We start from the raw sequence: 21,310 nt of genomic DNA on the forward strand, positions 1-21,310 counted from the left end.
AGTCACCGCACGGGGGGACAGCCCTCATGCAGTCGCAGACATTGTTCTCAGAACTCCTGGGCTTCAACATCCTTTCCTCCCTTCAGATGCCAGAGATGCAGCGCCCTTGGGGAAGGCGCAGAATGGAGCCCAGAAAACAAAAGGACTGAACGGTGGGCTCTGGGCATAAGCCAAGATTGGAAGGGGTGCCCCTTATCTCCCCCAGGCCAGGAGGGCTAGTCTCCCCATGGCAGGGGGACAGCGGGAGCGTGGGGTGTGGTCACCCCTCCGTTTGGTTCCCTTGATGGGAGAGGGGAGCATGTGCTCTGGGGGCTGCTGGCTGTGGCCCAGAGGACCTGAGCCTCCTGCCCTCTGTGCAGGCTGGGAAGCCCGGGGAACCTGGTCAGGGCCCCTGTTCCCAGACCGCATGCAGTGGGGACACAGAGAATGAGGACTCAGTGCCTTAGGCAGCCACACCTGGCCTCACAAGAAGGCACTGATTCCTTCCAGGAGAATTTCCCCATCTTGATTCTTCATTTAATCATATCTGTGAGGTTCTTTTTGCTGCAGAAGGTAACCTATTAACCAGTTCTGGGATTAAGAACTGAGTATCTTTCAGGGGCTGCTATCCAGCCTACCCCGCTATGCATTCTGTTAGTCTGGAAGTTGGAGAAGGAACTTTGCCCTGATTTGGCAAAGTGGATCTGGGACATCAGAGCCCATATTTGAAATACTATGGATTGAAGGGAAAATTAAAATCATCCGTTCTTTCATTATTTTTAATATGAAGTAGCAGTCATAAATACCTGAAAATTGTTCTTGGAACATGAAGGTGATGTGTCCCAGTGCACCAGGATAAGCCAGCTGGGGTCCAGCGGAGGAAGGACCGGGTGTGGCGTGAGCCCTGCGGGAGCAGGTAAAATAGCCTGGGCACGGAAGATGCTGGAGCGCCGTCTCTTCAGGGCAGCCAGGTCGGGGTGAAGAGGCAGGGCCCACTGGCCCGGCGCCCTGCTGGTCTCCACCACTCATCATGGATGGTGGTGATGCAGGCGTCCCACAGGACACGTGGGCATCCTTTGCCCACAGAACCACCCCACCTGGCCCAGAAGCCCAGGAAGCTGGAGAAGGCCCATGGGAAGGTGGAGGGTCTGCGCCACACCAGCAGGGAAGCCGGCAGAGAAACAGAACCACACGTGGACTCCAGGTCCAGGTCACAAAGCCACAACACCTGCCTCGTGGGGCATAAATGGCTCTCATCTGACCAGCCAGTAGGTTCCTGCAGCTGGAGCGGTTGAGGCTGGGGTGGGAGCAGTGAGCTGAGTCCCAGCCCAGCAGGCCTCCAAAGATCTGTGTTTGAGTATCAGCTTTCTTATAAACCAGGATGAAGAGTGAGATGGATCCTGGTGGCAGTGGGGAGCCACTAGACCATTGTGTTGCATTGCAGAAAGCTAATGGCTCTGAGCTGGTAGCCACACGATCGTCCAGGGGTCTCAGCTCTGCAGGCTGTACCCACAGTGAGCTCTCAGGCTCCGCACAGGCTTCTTGCCTCCCTGTCTCTACCAGGAGCCTCTTCCCTGGCTGCCTCACTGCTTCCCTGCCTCCTCCTCAGTGGGCACCGCCCCGGGCAGCCTCCCTCCCAGCAGGATGGAAATAACCCCACGGGTGTGGCTAGACTGACCTCTCTGAGGACGGGGGCCTTGTCTGCGTCCCCACTGCCGGGCACCAAGTCTGGTACCTAGAAGGTGCTCAACAGATGTGTATGAATCGACTCAAGTTCCAAGAGCTTCTCTCTGCTTATATGATTTTTCATTTTATTAGTGGGTTGGAGGAAGTAAGGCTTCTGGGCACCGTCAGACAGAGAAGCAGCAGATTCCTGCATTTGAATGGAGAGCCGATAGAGGAGTAAAGACTCCAACACCCTTCAGAAAGGCATCTACAGATGCACTCAAGTTATCAAGAGGGAGAGGAATGGGTCCCCTCCTCTGAGGTGCGCCCCTGGGCACCAGTGAACCTGCTGCTCTTTGTTAAGAAGTCCTCATGAGCCTCGTAGGGAAGGGCCTCCCCATCACTCTGTTTGCTTGACCAGTCACAGTTATAGAGAGGTTTCAGTTTTTTGATGTAGATGCAGTTAAACAGTCTTCGGAAGCTTTGTTTAAAGATAGAGGAGGTCAGCATGTGGGCTATTTCCTTGATAATGTTGCTCGTTATCTCTGCCAACTCTCTGATCACAGGGTCCTCATCCTGCAGCACCTGGTCCACAGCTGTAACAGCAGAAGGGCTGTTAGCTTGGGGCCCTGCTGGGAAGCCCGTCATGGAGCCCTCCCTGCACAGTTTCTCTGTGTCCAGGGGGGTCATGCTCTATCCCCGCCAGCCCTCATTACTAGAGAAAGGGAGAGATTCACTAGCCAACCCATGTCATGTGCTAAGCATTCTACTGGGTAGCATGTGTATTCACGAAGAGGTCCACCATTGCTCATAATAATGAAAAATTTGAAATCAGTCTAAATGTCCATCAATAGGGACCTGCCTACATATTAGGAATACCATTAAATGAAATAGCGCACGCACATCCGCATGGTGATGGAGGCCCGCATTTCTTGGCATGCAGTGATGTTTCTGGTATATGGTTAAGTGAAAAAAAATGTCTAAAACAATATGATAGTTTTAAGAACAAATGTGAAGTAGCTTATGTTAGGGATGAAATCCATATCAAAATGTTAATGTCATTATTACATCCAGTTACTAGGCTTGTGGGACATTATTATTTTCTTTCTTAATGAAAAGAAACAGAGAGGCAAAAAAGAAACAGGTTTGTAAAAGAGGACAATTTGCTGAAGGAGGAAGAGACCTGAGAGGCGTGGAGGGAGCGCTCAGCAGGCTGTGGGCAGCACGCACCGAGCACGTGGGTGAGCACCAGCCCAGGGGGTGAGAGAGGGAGTGATGCGGTCACCGGGGCAGCAAGTGCCCCGCAGGGGTGGGGGAGATGGTCATCGGGGAGGCTGTGCGTGGGGGGCGGGGCACCCGGGGAATCTTTGCACTAGACGCTCAGTTTTGCTGTGAACCTAAAACTCTAAAAGAATATTACCAAGAAAAGGAAGGCGGGCAGCTGCCCTCTTGTCCCCCTCACCTGTGTGTCATTCTGACCCTGTTGGGGAAATAGAGAGTAAGAAAGAGGGGGGGATGCTGAAGATCCGAAAGTCTGACAGGATAATCGCCTCCCCTAATTCCCGCTGGTGCGAGTGTGCGTGGCCTCTGCCTGAAGGAGCTGCCCTGTGGGCTCTGCACACCCTGCAGTTAGGACGCCCCCTCACATGGCAGGGCTGGAGACCATTTGTTGGCTGGATGAATGAATGAATCCCCAGCTCTGCAATTCTTAAGGGGGCTGGGATATGACAGGTGTTAGATGGAGAGACTGAAACGGGAGAGAGACAGGGAGGCAGGAGAAGAGACAGGAGGAGGTGCCCCGTCCACCACCAACCCTTCACGGGCTCTGGGTTGACTGCCGGGCTCGGCACCGCTGTGGAACTTGCGTGTGAACTGAGTTGCCAACACCTCTGCATAAAGGAGTCATTACAACTTCATACTCACCGTCCAGCATAATCTTGACTTCATCTTTGAGCAGCAAGTGGCCACCCAGTTTTGTCAAGTACCCTGAGGACAGAGTGAGATTAAGGTTACCCCCAAACACATGTGGAAATGCACTCTCTCATATCACTGGGCTGCCCTCATGGATGTCTTCAAAGAAAAGCATCTCTCGATGACACTTGAGTCCGGAGCAGGCTCCATGCCCTCCCGCACCTCCTCCACCCTCCCAGGACATTCTTCATCCCTGTTAGTTCACTTGTTTCCACTTGGCGTAGTCGGCAAATAGAGTTTGCTAGAAACACAGTGGTGCTCAGCGGCTCGTCCATTGGCGAATCATCTACGACTGTCTTCGCCCTACAGAGCAGAGCTGAGTACCTGCAGAGACCAGAGGGCAGTAGCCCCAGATATTTACTGTCTGGCACTTTACAGAGCTCGTTGACCTCTGCTACGTGAGGGTCCATCTGAGGATGCAGCATGGCTGGTCTGTTCGGTGGTGGTGGGCTATGTGGTTCCAGTTTGAGGCTGTTGTGAAAGGCGGTGTTATTATGGGCATTCTCTCCATGAGCTGTGGCCTCCATCTGTGTGCATGGCTGTTTGGTGTCCAGCTCGGAAGGCATACACTTATGCTCACTTTAATCATCACCGCACACTTCCCACGTGGCTGCACCAGGGTTTATGAGTCACAAATGAATTCAAGCAGAATTTGATCAACTGTAAAACATGGTAAATTAAGCACAATGCCAACAGGGCTTGCATGGGTGTGATGTCTGCTGTGTAGAACAGCAGTAGGTGGTGGGGCCACAGTGGACAGAAAGTGCAATCCATTGCAAAGGGTGATGGTTGTGCAGGAACGCAGGCTCAGGGCAGCCTTCTCGCCCCCTTTCCCTCCCCAAATAATTGGAAATCCAGATACTTATGTGAAAACTCCCAAATTTTAAGGGTTGGCAGTTGTGACACATTGCTGCCAATCCAATATCATCGTCCCCTGCTTGCCCATCCGAAAAACCATAATTCCAAGCATGTCTGGCAACTAGTGGTGGCGCCGGGCAGCCCTGGTCCTTGCAGGTACAAGGGAACTGGCTGGCAGTTGGAAGAAAGCCTTAAAATCGGGAGGCCCAGACACAGCTTTTTGCCTTTAACATTGTCTTCTTGGTGTAATACTGTTGAAATGCAGAAGGTGACCAGTAAACACACATGGGGATAAAAGCCACAGGCGAAGGCAGGGTGACGCAGGGAACATCTATGTAGCACACTTCTCTCACCTGTGACTGTCAGAGGGTGAGTCGTCTGGAGAGGAGACTGCTGGGCCGAAAGAGTGTGCATCTCACACTGGGATGGGTCCGACCAGGCTGCTTGTGTCGCGGTTTGTAGCCATGCACACTCTCACCGCCAGGAACACGATGGCCTCCTTCCTGCAACCTGGGCAAAACTGCGCCCGAGAAATGCTCAGGTCTGCCAAAAACGTGTCATCCTTGTCATTTGCCTCACATTTTGGATGAAGTGGTGAAATTTTTATGTTTATGAGCCAAATAGTGTTTTTTTTTTTCACGTTGTTTGTCCATTTTTCTAGTGGCTTGTCTGTCCATTCGCATGTATTTCTAAGGATGTTTCGGACGGTAGGAATTCACCCTTCAGACGTGAAGTGCTGTAAATATTTCGTCCCAATTTGGCTTTCGGCTCTGTGTATAGTGGTTTTGCCTTGCAGAAATGTTTATTGTCTACGTAGTTGATCAAACTTTTCTTTATGGTTCCTACATTTTGACTTTTACTTAGAAAGATCTTACCCATCCCATGATTGTAAAGCAAGTTGTTCTGTATGATTTTATTTAATTTTATTTGTTATTATGGTTTCATTTTTACCATTCAAGCCTCTGCCTGTCTGGAATTTATTTGTGTAAGGAATGAGACAGGAATAAAAACAATTTTAAAAATTCCAGATGGCTTGCCAGGCGTCCCTGAACCATTTGAGGAATATTCCTTATCTTCATCACTGTTACTTAAAGCCAACAATGATTCACTTAAAAATACTACATGTTTTGGTGGTTATTTCTGAGCGGTATTTTATTCTATGTGATTTTCATTCCTGTAGCCAATTGATATCCAACAGGGCTACTCACTTTTTTTTTTTGGTTAGGATTTTCTCACATGATAACTCTCACATTATTTTTAGAATCAACATTCAATTTTGGGGGAAAAAAACCTTATTCATTTTAATTGGCATCTCATTACTTGTATGGATTCATTTAGGAAAGAATTGATACATTCAAAATTTTGATTCTTTCTTTCCCAAAACATGGGTTATATCTTTCTATTTATTCAAGTCTTTGTGTCTTTCAGTGATGTTTGCAAGTTTTCTTCATGGAAATGCTGGGCACATTTCAAAGTTTCTTTTCAGTCTCCCTCTCTTATGTCTGTCTGTACACCCTCCCTCCCCTCCCCTCCCCCTCCTCCCTTCCCTTTTTCCTCCCTTCTTTACTTATCACCTTTGTAAAAGTGATCTTCTCTTCTCACACAGTTATCTGCATTCATGTGTTCCCATCTGCATAATTCCTTTTGGTGGTTTTTATTTTTGTTTATTTTGTTTGTATTTCTCACTTTTTGTTCTGTTTGATTTTTGCGGTTTTTTAAATTAGGTTATTACACCTAATACATTCTGGATATCTGTATGGTTTTGTTATGTGTTTTGAAAATATTTTCTCCCAGATTGTTGCTTTACTTTCATGCTTTTTTTTGTCTTCAGAAAAATTCTGCTTACTTTTGGTTATGAAAATATACTACATTTTCTTTTAAACTTTTTAAAAATTTATGCTTTGCATTTACATGGCTTGATACACCTAGACTTAATTTTTGTGTAGGGTGTCAGGTAGGAATTCCTGTGTGTATGTGTGTGTATGTGTTCCCAGGTGTCCTGGAGTTTTTATTGGATAGCCCATCATTTCTGACCTCATAATGCTGCCAGTTCTGATTTACATGTCAGGTATCTGTACATGTGTGGATCTGTCTGTCTGCAGGCTTTGTATTCTGTGTCTTAGATGTGTTTGTCTCTCCTTAGGTGAGTACAGATTATCTAAAATTCTATACCTTTATAATAGATCTTCACAGTTGTGCATAATAAATACAATAATTCTCTATAGTTGGATATAATTTTGCTGAATATAAAATTCCTCAGTCACAACTTTCTTTCTACTTAGGGTTCTGTAGGTACTATTCTACTATATTTTAGAGTTGCATATGAAGTGGAGAAATCTAATGACAAATTTATTTATTTTGTAAGTTATAGGTGAATTTCTTTTTTGCCTAAATGCTCAAAGAATTTAACTCCAAAGTTCTCTGTCCATACATAGAATATGCCATATATGTATTTCCTATATCTGTGTGTGTGAAACAGCAAACTGTTTCTTGCTGGCTTTCATTTTATTTTGCTCTCATTTCTCAGCCCTGCACTCCCCCATCCCTTACTGGTTTATTACCAATCTCTCTTTTCTCTTCTGCTGGGTGCAGTGTGGTTGTTTGTAAGGGTTGTAAACTTTATTCTTGCATTTTCTCCCCATCTTTGAGAACTTAATTTTCATGTGCCTGTATCTACACTTTAGGTCTTTATTTCCAAAAGTTTGGATTCGCAGAAATATTTATCATGATTTTCATCTGTTCTGTAGACACGTTTTCTATAATTTGATTTTCTTCTTTCCTGTCCTTTCCCCCTGGGAATACCTCTGTAGAAACATAATGCCATTTCCCTTTTTAATTATTTACTTTTGGATCTTGCAACATTACACACAGATTGCTGTTGGTGGAAAGTTCCAGGTAGAATCCAGGATAGCAGGAATTTGTTCTGGTTTGAAAGTTCCTATGACACCGGGTTTTCTGAGCTTGCGTGTGTGTTGATTCCTCTCTGATCACACAGATCATGAGCTCAGCGCTGATTACAATTCAGTTTGTCTTCTGCCCTGACCGACCGACTCCTCTCTCCAGTGACGTGGCTGTCTTCTCTTAGTCCTTGGCACCCCTGCAATGCCAGGACACCAAATAGGGCCAAGGGGAGATCCCACTACCAGGTTGGGAGCTCGATTCCTGTCACTCCTAATAAAGGATTACTAATTGATGGCGACGGTGACAGTCTAGTGGAGAAAGCCTTCTTGGTCAGCTCTGTCCAGGACAGAAGCAGTAGTCACCTTAGAGAAGCTTCCTTCAGCACCCCCCCCAACCTCCCAGGACCTCATAGGCTTTGGCAGCTCTTCTCTAGGTGTCATTGACGTGATCACTGGCGTCCGCGTGTGGTGGTGACGCTGTTGGTGGTGTTTGTTCTTCTTACTCTTTGGGAAGTGGTCTTTGTGCCATGAAGGGGCTGAAACTGTGAATTTTATCCTGTTGCTTACACTTCGTATTATAATTAATCACCCAGCTGTGCTCACTGTGCTTTACAAAAGACAACTCTGTCCTCATTACACATATTGACTTCTGTTCATCCCAGATTCCACCATGCAGATGCTGTCCATCATAAACTAAGGTAATTTATGATGTTTTTGAAGAAGACTTCCAGCTGCTACTCCATTCTATACCTCTTAGGGCAAATGACGCGATCAGAATGGAATTTTATTTACCTATCAAAATAATTGATGCTCTCTTCAGATACGGCTGGGAGCTCCTCAGGAACCCTAAGGTGTCATATATCAAATCCATAATGCAGCTCCCATGGGAAATAAGCTGAGAATAACAAGGGGGAGAAGCCAGTTGTTGAAAAAGCACATTTGCCCCCTCTGGAGAGGCTTTTGGAGAAAAGCACCTGGTTGCTTATAAACTGGTGCAGGTGCACAAGCTGAGGGCTTCTGTGTGTGAACTTGGCTTTTCTGCCCGCAGGGTGGACTCCCCAGCCCCACTGTGTTCCCGCCCTTGACTGGCGCTCTCCCTCCCCAGCGTCTACTCCTGCAGCTCAAACTTGAGAGGACCAGCTCATTAGGGGAAGGCAAAATGATTTCAGGTTATTTGGTGATCTTTAAGGCCGTTCCTCCCTCTATACTGTCTGTGGCTCAGAGTAGGTGGGTCGGAGGAAGAAAACTAGGTGGATGGCAAGGGACAGGCAGTGGGAACGTAAGTCTGCTCTGGTCCCAAGCCCTGGGTGTGACCTCTCGTGTGCCACCATTCCCTCCATCCCCACCACACCATCACCACATTGGGTGTCCTCCCAGGTTCCTAGGGCAGTAACCACGTGGGCACTCACCACGTTTTTGCAGATGTCCAGGACCACTAGGTCAAAACTGTACTGTTTGTCTTTGAGCAAATGTGGCATTGACCAGTTTAATTCTGAGGCACAGATTTCTAATGTAAATTTACACGCCTGTGAAGCAGGAAAAGGTCAGTGAGGGTTTGTTATCTGGCGGTACAAAAAGCACTGATTCTAGGCAGACCGAAGAAAACAAGATTCCAGGACTTACTCTGACCACTCTTGTCTCTGTATCTTCTAAAAACAGGATCAGAGGCACAAGACCTCTGAGGACCACGTGCCTAAGCATCGACTTGTGCTGACTCATGTCCCTGAGCAGCTTGCCCAGCTGCTGGACGGCCATGCTCCGAATGCTGCCGCTGTCCTGGGACGTGCACACAGACACGGCGTCACTCCGGGACATTACTCTAAGCATGTTTCATATGTATGCTCACATTTTTACATAGGTGTTTAAACACATGTATATAGTTATACTCTCTATGTGTATATATACTATCTGTATATGCACACTTATACGTGTAAATGAAATTATTATCACTTATTTTCAGAAAATATACACCCTTGAGTCTAAGTAATCAGCTCTTCTTAGATTTGTTTACCAAAATTTAGATTGCTCTAAAAAAATCCTTTGTGAAAGCTTCTTAAATCTAAGAAGACAGTATTTAACATCCTAAAATATAAACTGGAATCATTTATATAACTTGGGGGTAACTCCTGTGAAGACCCTGAAGTAAGGTGACCCACTGTGTTCATACGCTGCAGCGCTTGCAGAGGTCAGTGGGTACAGGGGCCTCTCAGGACAAAGAGGAAGGCGATCAGATTACAAGGACTGTGAGAGAAAAACTGTAGGTCACAGGAACAGGTTAACTTTTTAAAATACAACATCACTTTGCAGTTTTTAAGAAACGTTTCTGATTTCAATTAAAATTTTTTTTTCCTTTCTGTTCTCAGGAATGTATGGATAGATTCCCAACAAAATACAAATGGCTAATATGGCTTCATATATTCCTTCCCAGGGGTGGTTGGGGGACCAGCGTGGTGGTGATCATCATATATCACAGGCTGGACAGGCGAGGAGATGAGCGAAGTGGCTGGCGTGTAAGGAACGCGGGGAGAGGACAGGGCCTGGATAAAGGGGCGCCTGGCCTCTCTCAGGGAGGGCAGCCCCCTCCCCACACTGCTGCCTTGTGGGTGTGTGGGCTCCAGTATTCCCAGACCTTTTGTGAGCACCCTGCCAGTCTGAAAGTGTTGGAGGCAGGCATGCTAACCACTGCATGGTTATGTGAACTGGGACTCCACACTGTTGAAATTACAGTTTTGTCCCCCAAAGGTTGAGTAAGTTTGTGTGTTTTCTTGTGATATGGAGGAACATGGTAACGTAAGTTCATTAGTATCCTGATATTTTTCTCTGTCTCCAGAGAATGACTTAAGGGGAGTTGGCCAAGTTTCTTTTCTCTCTGGCTTCCCTTTTCATATGGTTTGGTTTGATTCGTTTAGCTTTGTTTCATTTTGTTTTTCCTAATGATTTCATTTGGGAAGTACTTTTTCACATGTACCTTTCAACTATTTAGCTGTGTCAAGTTGGCCAAATGCTCACTTCCTTTTACCTCAGTTTTCTTAGATATAAACTGGATAATAGCAATAGAGTTATTTAGAAAATTATATGGAACAGCACATGTAATTATTTTGATAGTGCCTGGTGCATAGCAAATGCTCAACAAATTTTAGCCACTGTTATTATCATTATTTTTATCATTATGTCCTTAAGAGATAATTGTTTCCACTGAATTGTGTCTTTCTATGATTCTATAATACTGTACCCTCTTCAATGGAATCTGAATAATTAGGAAAATGTAGAATTTGCCAAAATAATTCTCTGGTTCACAAACAACTCATCAGAGAATCTCTTAAGTAGATTCCCCATGACATGCCAAGATGTTCTTGCTTATGAAAATACATGACTGCCATCCAGTTTTTCTAGAATGTGTTTGCCATACAAGATGAGAGTTTTCATAATGCACAACTTTCTGATGAGATGCTTTTTACATACAGCTTTGTGGGATAACAATACACATTTGGGGCATGACACAATGGCCTCTCATCCCCAGTGGAAGCTCCTCTCTCCTGTACAGGTGGGGAGACAATCGGATTTCACAGCTCGTAGGAGGCAGACGGGGATTTGAACCCAGGCAGCCCAGATGCAGGGCAACCAATAGACAGTCACTCAGCCACAATTCCTCTTTCACCCAAGCACAGAGGCTGTCTTTGATTGTCCTTTCTTACAGGCAGACTTTTCCAGGTCTTTACAGTGTAGTTCAAAGAGGACAGTACTGAGTTGACTAATATTGTTAATTATGGACCAGAAATGGTGGCTTTCCACAAAATGACTGTCTTCTGTTGACTGATTGGGGCTGTAACATCACCCCTCAGCCGGGTTCAGCTGAACTAGAGCATCTCACATCGAGCTGTGTAACTCACATGGTCCATCAGGGGACAGTAGCCGGAGGCGATCCTGGTGCACAAAGAGGAATAGGTCACCTTGTCCAGTTTGCCTAAAAGTGTTCGAAGGGTGAACAAGGCTTGAATTACAACTGTCTTGTCTTTGGAGAGGAAGGCGTCCAGGATGGATATTAATAAGCTGCAGACATTTTCGATCTACACAGAAGAAGAGGAAAATGGTGGGATTTTGGAACTGGACGGAGCCCTGAGTTGGCCTGTGGGAGGCCCACCTGCGGGTCTGGGCAGCGGCTAGAGATCCTGGGGCAGAATCACAAGAGTCATTAATTGTCAAGTTGTCAAAAATTTTGTACCTATCAACAAAAGTCACTATTAAAAATTAAATTTTATAAACTTAGAGATACATAGAAACAATGGTAATAAGAAGTCAAAACTTACCACTTCCTATTTTTTACATCTTACACTTGTAAACATGTGCTGTTATTCACACTGTTGTATCGAATGGTGGGAATGTAAATACTGGTGTGTACTGTGCATCTCTCCCCCACCACGTGCAAGGGCGTCCCTTTGATAGCTTGGAACCAGCCGTGGTGGGGGTATTTTCACCGGAGAAGTTGGTCTTATTTTCAGAGACCTAATACGTAAAACATTTACCAACACACCACCGGTAGTGTGACCTCTGGGCTAACCTACAGTGACCTATTTGGATATAAAAGCCTCTGAGCCACTAAGCCAGGTGATCTGCATCAATTGTAAGGCAACGAAACATGTAAGGCAATGGAAAATGCTTATGAAAAGCAGGCACCAAAGAAGAGAAGGAAAGGGTGCAAAGAAAAGGGTGAAGAAATAAACACCGTTTGCCAGTAACCCCCAGAGGCCCCTCGTGTCTGGCTGGAAAGTCGCCTTCACTAGTAGGTGGTGCGTGAGACCTCACTGCAGAGGCGCTCTATTTCCCTTTCATTCTCATGGACTGACCTTGGCATGGAAGCCCCCTTTCAGTTGTTAATAACATTGGGAAGGTCATTAGACAAGGCAACAGGTAACTTTCCATTTGCAAAAAGAATGGACAGAGCAAACAGACCACGACTCACTTCATTCTAAATGCAAAACGGTTCCCACTGATAGGCTCTAAGCTATCAGTTCAAGAGTCAGTGTGGAGAACTATCCACACAAAACAAGGAGTAAGCAGCCTCCTTGGCTGGTGTGGCTCTGAGATGGAAGAGACGGCCAGAGGTCAGAATCAGTGACGTTTGCCTGGAGGTGACCAGCGGGGTCAAAGCCTGGGGGCTCTGAGATAAGCATTGGCTTGCATGCACCTGTGCATGTCGGAGGGAAATTTCCAGGTCTCTGTGAGGCTGAGCCTGTAAGGAGGAGCTCATGAAGGGCACTGCTGGGAAGTCTGAGTGGTTTTCTGGGAAAAGCACAAGTAAGGGGTAAACACCACTGAATTGACTAAATGCATCCTCCTTTGATGGTGTCTCAGCTTTACAGACACTGAAACATCTGTGTTTTACCAGCGAGGACACTGCTTGGTGTCAGATCTCAGACTCCCACTCCTGATGGCGCAGACGCAGACCGCACACGCACCTCGTTGATGACTGGGGCCATGCTGGCGATTTTCCGCAGGCTCAGTTTGCACACTGCGGGATTGGAGTCATTGACCCAGTTTCTGAACAAAATCATAAATTCTTCTGGCAATGGGTCCTTGAAGAAGTTATTCAGAAGCTGAAAGAAAACAGTTGATAAGTTTATAGGCAGAATAAAGGCCGATGCACAGTCCCTGCTTGAGGTGTAAAAATCAAGACATTTTCAGTGAAACTGGAACACAAGTTACAGTAAGACTCCGAGCGCTTGTAAGGAGCCTGCAGACGTTTCTGCGCTCATAGAAGAAAGGAGAGGAGAGGGACAGTAGTGGTGGGAAATATATGCTTTGCTATGTGCATACATGTAAATTGATTACAGTCAGGTGGCTGAGCTCCTTGATGGCGAGTATTTATACGTGTAGGTCAGGCCCTGTGCCAGTCAATGGGGAAACAACAGCCTCGGCCCATGGCCATGGGGTTTATAAACCAGCTGAGGATGCGGATACTGTACATGACCCCATGTTATGGAAAACTGTACTGTCCTAATGAAAACGTTGCTGACTGTGAGCCATAGTACAGAATGTAGACTGTGTCATGTAGATTGAGTTTAGAAGGAAAGGCGATATGTAGATTCAGCCTTGAAAGCAGAGTGGCATTCGTGAGATCAAGCATTTGGAGGAGATGTGTCCAAGGAGGGTGACCCACGTGCAGAGGCCCTGGGGCAGGTCAAGCAGCTGTGCCTGAGCACCTGAGAGGTGCCGGGTGACAGATGGGCAGGGAAGCGGAGGCTAGAGAGTGTGAGGCGGCAGGGCAGACAGGGCGGCTGGGCCGGGACCTGGGGGCCATGGGGAGAGTTTGTCTTAAGCGGCTAATGTCCAGAATGCAGATGCAAATATCAAGAACCTTAATGCATCAAATGACTAGCAGCCAACATAGACAGATTTTAAATGTCTCTTACGAACACAAGGACAGCTTTATATAAAAACAATTTTCATGGGAGAATTAAAAAATATCACTGAGACACATCGAGTATACAGAAAAATAGAGAGCAGGGGAGGGCGAGTGGGTGAGAAGGAGGAGAGACCATGGATTCTTTGTGATGCCAAAGAACTTTCACAAAAATAATGCCCAGATCACAAAAATCAGTGACTTCCTAAGGGAGGAACAACCTAAGACAGGCACAGTCGCAGGGGGGTCATCAGGTGAGAAATTGGGGATCAACAGAGGTGAGGCTTAGAACCTCACCCCCCCTGTTCTGAGAGAAATCTGCATACGTGGATGTTTTATTGCCCTGGTCTAGCTTGGATTAACACATAGTCTACAGGCACACACCTGATCATCTACATTTGCTCTCTTACAACACTAAACTATGTTTTCTACCTTTATCTTGTATCTACCTACCACTTCAGCATTTTATTAAAAATAATAATAATAAAGAGAGAAATGTGGTATCCACATATAAATCAAGTATAAAAACCAAATGAGTATTCATATTTGAACTGACTGTTTAGAGTTCATAATGCATGAGCAAAACCGAAAGCTTCTGTGATGACTGCCCTTGTACTGTTCACTATGTAACTTATTCACTATGTAAGAATTTGTTCTCCATGTAAGAACTTGTTTGTTATGCCTCAGAAGATTGGAGACTGATGAAAATTAGGCTTGGGGTGGATTAATGATTGTGCATTGAGCATTGACTCCCCTATACAGAATTTTATTGTTGTTAACAACCATTTGATCAATAAATATGAGAGATGCCCTCACAAAAAAAAAAAAAAAAAAGGACAGACTTCCAATGGTAAAATAAATAAGTAACCGGGATGTAATGTATAGCATAAGGAATATAGTCAAGATATTGTAACAGCTTGGTAGGGTGATAGCTGGAACCTAGAATTATGTATATAAATGTTTTATCACTGTGTTCTACACTTGAAACTAATGTAATGTAATACTGTGCGTCAACTACCCTTCAATAAAAAATAATTAAAAAAAAAATCAGTGACTTCATGGTCACAGGGATGGAAGTGCAGCATGGAGAATATAGTCAACGATTCTGTGACATCTTCCTATGTTGATGGACAGTAATAGCACTAGTCGGGGTGAGGATTTAATAATACAGGTAACTGTTGAACCACTGTGTTTTTTACTTGAAACCGATATAAGATGGCATATCGACAATACTGCAGTAGAAAAAATCAGTAACTTCCCTAAAGCAAAACATTTGAAAAGCACCTTTAAAAAATATATACCATGGTATGTATAATAAAAGAAGAAACCGAGAAGAAAGTTTAAATGGAAAAAAAAGAAAGCCTATAGACACTTGGAGATTTAAGAGAACCGTCTTCCCATTTGTGTGTCAAAGCTGTAAACTATGGAGGAAGTCACCCATTAACAAGGGGTCCCTAAGAAGCTGCATGGGGGACACTGGTTGGCATGTCTCCCAGGAATCCGTTTGGCATTAAAGATCCATAGCCTGGAGAATGTTTACACTTTTTAGTAGTTATTTCAGATTCTTGGAATCTACTGGAAGAAAATAATCTAAAGTATGAAAAGAAAGAAGATTTATGCACTAAGATTTAGGCACTATTTCCATTTATATTAGAAGAAAACTGGAAATAGCAAATGGATATAAATAAATGGATACATGTTGATAATACTGTCTTAAATTTGCAGGCTGATAAGACCGAAATAAGGTAAAATACTAGAATGCATGCTCATAACAAAGCCACGTGGCCTCAAGATGAACTGGCAGGTCAGGGCTGCCCGGAAGTTCCAATCAGAGGAAGTAGTGGAAGAATGTGGTCTCCACTGAGTCCCGGAGGGCCAGGCAAGTGGTTCACCCACAGCAGGGAGCATTCTTTCTGATGTCAAAGAACTTTCACAAAAACAATACCACTCATGACAGGAGAAGCAGTTAGTTCTCATTAATGCAGATCTGTCACATTAATGATGCTTATGTCAGTCTTATGTAGCTTGTAAATTTCTTCTGAACGTACCATTTTAGGGGAGCTTTTTGGACTGACTTAATGTTTGTCCGTTAAAAGACAATACAACAAAAATAATAAGTCCCATAATAAAAATGAGATATTTGCATGGATTAGGCCAGTTTGAAAGACACTGGATTTGCCACGGCACCGCTTGGCCAAACTGATTTATGCGTCATCTGAGAGCTTTACAAGCGGGCAGCGCAGTGCCAGGATGTGCCCGTACAGTTAATTCCCAGTTTGGCTGACTTCACGTCAAACCTCTGAAAATATTTGGCCTTGCCCCTTAGACCAATACTTCTTACTATATATTATTTTTTTTGGAAAATTAGATTTGACTCAGATCATTTCAACTTACAGAACTTCCCACATGCTTTTTAGAAGCAAGAGCACTTCCTTGATTTGCTTGACTCTAGCGTGGCATTAAGATATATGGTGTAACACTCATATATGAAGTAAAACAGCCCCTTATCTTCACTTCACCCTGTTATTTGGACTGGAGAGTCCACAGCGTTATTTGGCCCCAGGTGTTCCATCTTCTGTGAACCCAGTTAGCCCGTGATACACTTTAACAAGCATGTGGAGATACGTGATCTGGTACTGCACAGAAGAAAATTAGTGTTTGCGCAAATCCCCGGCCCCTGGGAAAGGACCAAAGCCAGCCCGCGGAGCAGGCCAGAGGCACGATGCTCTCGTAATCCTCCACCTCATGCCCAGGACTTGAGGCACCATCTCCGCCAGTCTCTGGGTGAGCGCCAGGGTTCAGGGAGGGAGGTGAAGGGTGGAGAGCTGACTTAGGGCTGGGTAGGGACAGGAGATAGAACCTGGTTGCTTGGTCTCCCAGTCAGACTCACTTCCATGAGGAATGTAACTGTGATGATACTGTGTTTGGACATTCTGGGCCCCTCCACCGAGAGCTTGTAGAGATACTGCAGGGTCTGTGGGAACTGCGGGAAGCGATACTCGCTGAGAGTTCTGTGAAGGAGGACAAAGTGCCGCGTCAGCACAGAAGGTGGGACACCTGCCCATCAGCTAATGGCCGCGAAGAATCATTTTCCTATTTTCTACCACCCAGATAACAAGAAAGATATTCTCTAATAGTCCCTCATCAAGCAGCCCCATGTATGGGCTCTGCACAAATTCTGGGAACATATACTTGGGCACTGCCATCTCTCCTGATGCCCGTCGCTCCCACCCAGTCCATGGAGCAGAACACCTGGTCACCACAAGCTGCCATCCATGTCTGAGCAAAGGGCTGGAAAATGAGTCACACTGTTGATCCAAGACGGCTACGCAGGTCACCTTTGTGACTTTAGAACAAGTTCTTCTCTTGAATGATATAAAGACCAAGAGTTCGGGGCTCTCCGGGGCTGCTCAGGAGGAAGGTGGGGTACCCTGATGCTCTTAGCTATTCCCCTGACACGCGGCCGTCCGGCTGGCCCTGATCAGATGGGCAGCGGCAGGATTGGGCAGGATGGTGTGACAGACCCTCTTTGAGGACCCCGGTCAGTGCTCCAGGCTGGGGCTTCTCAAACTTCAATGTGGTGCAGATTCTGACCGAGCAACCGGGGACTGAGCCAAAGCATCCTGTGCTTTGAACCCCCAGGCAATGTGTTCCTGCTGGTCTAGAGACCACGCCTGAGCAAGACGATCTGAGGTGCTACAGGGTGGAGTGACTCAACGGGGGCCACGGCAGGGGCGGGTGCAGCACACGCTCACAAAACGAGATGTGCTCCTGAAATCCACGCGCAAGTCAGATGCTGTTTTGAAAGCACCGAGACCAGATGGACGGCACCTTCTGGGTCAGCACTTCCCGATGGGCCATGGGGCTGTGAGCCCACGCATCTGGGTTCCTCATCAGAAAGACCTGATTTCTAATCAGAAGCTTGCTATTCACAAAGAGGCTAACGAGAAAGAAATACCCTTTCTAGTACAAGAAAAGTATAATTCCTTTCTGTTATATTGTCCCACGTGTCTCTGTCTCACTGAGAGCAGGTTTTGTTGGCCCTCTTATAAATGGAAGTCCATCTACAACCGTCTGATGCCTGCAGAGCCAGAATGGGGAAACGGGTTCCCTGCCAGCTATCCAAATCTGAAAGAGGAGGTGCTCTGTGGAGCTGGGTATCCGGGCTAGACAAGAGGGCAAGGGAAGGGAGAACTGCCGCAGAGTAAAAGCCCCTCAAAGTGAGTGGCGAAGTAGAAATCAGATGGCACCTCGGATCATCAGTAAGATTTGGAAGAGGGAGTGACTGACTTGCAGGAGGAGGGGGAAGTGGGCTGAGACCCCGTGCAAAGACCTGTTCTTACTTGGCGATGAGGTGGACCCCGTGGTGGTGAGACAGCTCGTGAGAACACTGGCTCCATAACTTCCTTCTCTCAAGAGCACAGTCCACCTGCTGCAGTCCGGAGCAACTCAGCAGAGCCCGCAGGGCATCTTGGGCAAACCTGGCCCCAGAGAGGAGCAGGGTCACCGCCGGGCAGTGGCTGCCATGTAAGCGTGTGTGCCCTACCTTCTCATTCCATCCCGGGCAGGATGCAGCTTTGGGAAAGGGGCCGTTTCTCAGAGAGGAAGCCAGCCAGCTGCTGTCCGCCTCCCTGATGAGCAGCACCTGGGATGCGGGGTGGACCTGTCTACAGACTGTAAAATCCCTGCTCTCCCCCCATGGACCCTGTGGCTGCAGGAATCAACCTGTTCTGCGGGGCAGCTCTTCAACCCCACACACGCTCGGGGGAGGTCAGCTGCCTCTAGGTACTGAGGACTGGCTTTTCTGGGGATATTCTGTCTTCCTGAGAGGAGGAGTCTGCAGGGAAGGGGTGCCCTGCCCCCGGGATACGGATACGGGATACGGGGTGTAAATGACTGACAGCCCTTATTCAGTCTGAAATAACAAAACCATCTCACAAAGGCCTCTCCCCAGTGGTCAGTCTCAGGCTGCTGCTGTAAAACAGCTGAAGTAGGAGGGCCATCAGGAGCTGGGGGAAGAACTGGGCCACCGTCTTCCTGTAAGACTTCATAGGCAGCAGTGTGCACAGGGCCTGGCATGCCTGCAGGAGAAAAGGATGCCGGTGGTGTCTTCTCCCTCAAAACCCCTCACTGTGTGGAGGGTGGGAGACTGTGCAGCCCCCACCCCCCTTGAAGCAGGCCGGGCAGCAGTGTGTGCCCATCATTCAAGGACAGGAGCTGTGCTGAGGTGCTCTGGCCATGGGCTCCCGGGGCCCTGTCCACCGTGCCCTGGCTGCCAGCCAGCAGGAAGCAGCCCCGTTCCCCAGGAGGGCATGGCCCCAGCCCCCCTCACACGGGGCGTGAAGAAGGCAGGTCCCTGTGTGCCTAACGCCCAGGGCAGAGGGATGGCTAATGAGAGGCAGCCGTTTGCTCCGCTTTCTTGTCTGCGTCTCTTACTGGAACTGATGGCCCTGTGGCCAGGCATGGTTCGCGGTGCACACCCAGTAAGTGTGTGTGGGGTGAATGAACACTGAGTGCAGGACTGCACCAAGCGGGTGGGTGGAGATGCTTACGGTTGGGGAAAGGGCACAGTCGTGCGTGATTTACCACCACAGGCATCATGTTGGCAGCATCCATAGAGAAGCGTCTTTTTTCCATCGGGCTGTCCTGTGTCTGCCCAGGCTTCCCTTTCAGGATCAGCAAAATTGTCTGCAGCATGTGAGGGGCCACGCTTGACTCAGAACCGGCTGCATGCCACATCAGTACCAGAGACCTGCAGGCACAGCCCCGGGGGCCATCAGGGGGGCTGCAGACACACCCCCGGGGGCCATCAGGGGAGCTGCAGACACAGCCCCGGGGGCCATCAGGGGGGCTGCAGACACAGCCCCGGGGGTCATCAGGGGGGCTGCAGACACCCCTTCCCCCCCCGGGGGCCATCATGAGGGCTGCAGACACAGCCCCGGGGGCCATCAGGGGTGCTGCAGACACCCCCCCCGGGGGCCATCAGGGGGGCTGCAGACACAGCCCCGGGGGTCATCAGGGGGGCTGCAGACACAGCCCCGGGGGCCATCAGGGGGGCTGCAGACACAGCCCCGGGGGTCATCAGGGGGGCTGCAGACACAGCCCCGGGGGCCATCAGGGGGGCTGCAGACACAGCCCCGGGGGTCATCAGGGGGGCTGCAGACACACCCCCGGGGGCCATCAGGGGGGCTGCAGACACAGCCCCGGGGGCCATCAGGGGGGCTGCAGACACACCCCCGGGGGCCATCAGGGGGGCTGCAGACACAGCCCCGGGGGCCATCAGGGGGGCTGCAGACACAGCCCCGGGGGTCATCAGGGGGGCTGCAGACACACCCCCGGGGGCCATCAGGGGGGCTGCAGACACAGCCCCGGGGGTCATCAGGGGGGCTGCAGACACACCCCCGGGGGCCATCAGGGGGGCTGCAGACACAGCCCCGGGGGCCATCAGGGGGGCTGCAGACACAGCCCCGGGGATCATCATGAGGGCTGCAGACACCCCCCCCGGGGGTCATCAGGGGGGCTGCAGACACAGCCCCGGGGGCCATCAGGGGGGCTGCAGACACACCCCCGGGGGCCATCAGGGGGGCTGCAGACACAGCCCCGGGGGTCATCAGGGGGGCTGCAGACACAGCCCCGGGGATCATCATGAGGGCTGCAGACACCCCCCCCCGGGGGTCATCAGGGGGGCTGCAGACACAGCCCCGGGGGCCATCAGGGGGGCTGCAGACACAGCCCCGGGGGTCATCATGAGGGCTGCAGACACCCCCCCCGGGGACCATCAGGGGGGCTGCAGACACAGCCCCGGGGGTCATCAGGGGGTCTGCAGACACACCCCCGGGGGCCATCAGGGGAGCTGCAGACACCCCCCCCCCCGGGGGCCATCATGAGGGCTGCAGACACAGCCCCGGGGGTCATCAGGGGGGCTGCAGACACAGCCCCGGGGGTCATCGGGGGGCTGCAGACACAGCCCCCCACCCCCTCCGGTAGCCACCGCAGGTATTCATTTCCCACATGTGACTGTGACATGGATCAGGGCGAGTCCTGGTTTATGTGTTCACACAGCAGAGACACTGCAGACCCATCCAGAACAAACTGATATCCTACTTGGAAAGGATCTCCTTGACAGCAGAGAATGAGCTTCCATAAGATCTTCTGGAAAACACAGTCTGCAGGCCTGCAAGTTCATTTCCTGCTGCTATTTAAATATCTGCCCAGCTTGACGTCTGGAACTGGCCAGCTCCCTGTGCGTACACCGTTCTCTGTCCCGCCCGCCTGTGACCTTGTCTGTCCAGGGTAATAGAGTATTTAAAGACTGGCATGAAAATACAGATTAACATACAAATAGAGGCCAGTGGATAGAACCAACTAGGTGCAAAACAACATAGAAAACTAACAACATGAATTAAAAATTAGAAAATTAAATTTAAAAACAGAGCTCAGAGGAGGGGGCTGTTTTGCTGAATGTCACACTCTTAGTAACACAGAGTGACTAGGTCCCCATCTTCTGGCCACTCCTCTGGTCCCCCAGCCCCTTCCC

The 21,310-nt window shown here is 48.5% G+C and overlaps 1 protein-coding gene across 1 annotated transcript in view; it reads right to left on the reverse strand.

The window, feature by feature from the left end:
• Positions 1–1,793: 1,793 nt before the first annotated feature.
• Positions 1,794–21,310, reverse strand: part of MROH9 (maestro heat like repeat family member 9) — a 42,447-nt gene continuing 22,930 nt past the window's right edge. Inside the window, exons 9-19 of the mRNA XM_036896841.2 lie at positions 19,360–19,525; positions 18,712–18,854; positions 18,117–18,254; positions 16,664–16,784; positions 12,830–12,967; positions 11,264–11,440; positions 8,997–9,149; positions 8,783–8,899; positions 8,166–8,268; positions 3,568–3,630; positions 1,794–2,240 (exon numbers count right to left, since the gene is read on the reverse strand). Of these exons, the coding sequence (XP_036752736.2) occupies positions 1,933–2,240; positions 3,568–3,630; positions 8,166–8,268; positions 8,783–8,899; positions 8,997–9,149; positions 11,264–11,440; positions 12,830–12,967; positions 16,664–16,784; positions 18,117–18,254; positions 18,712–18,854; positions 19,360–19,525 (1,627 nt within the window). The 3' untranslated portion in view covers positions 1,794–1,932. The remainder of the gene's footprint in view (positions 2,241–3,567; positions 3,631–8,165; positions 8,269–8,782; positions 8,900–8,996; positions 9,150–11,263; positions 11,441–12,829; positions 12,968–16,663; positions 16,785–18,116; positions 18,255–18,711; positions 18,855–19,359; positions 19,526–21,310) is intronic.

The sequence above is a fragment of the Manis pentadactyla genome, chromosome 19 (genome assembly GCF_030020395.1).
Source record: "Manis pentadactyla isolate mManPen7 chromosome 19, mManPen7.hap1, whole genome shotgun sequence".
Lineage (NCBI taxonomy): Eukaryota > Metazoa > Chordata > Mammalia > Pholidota > Manidae > Manis > Manis pentadactyla.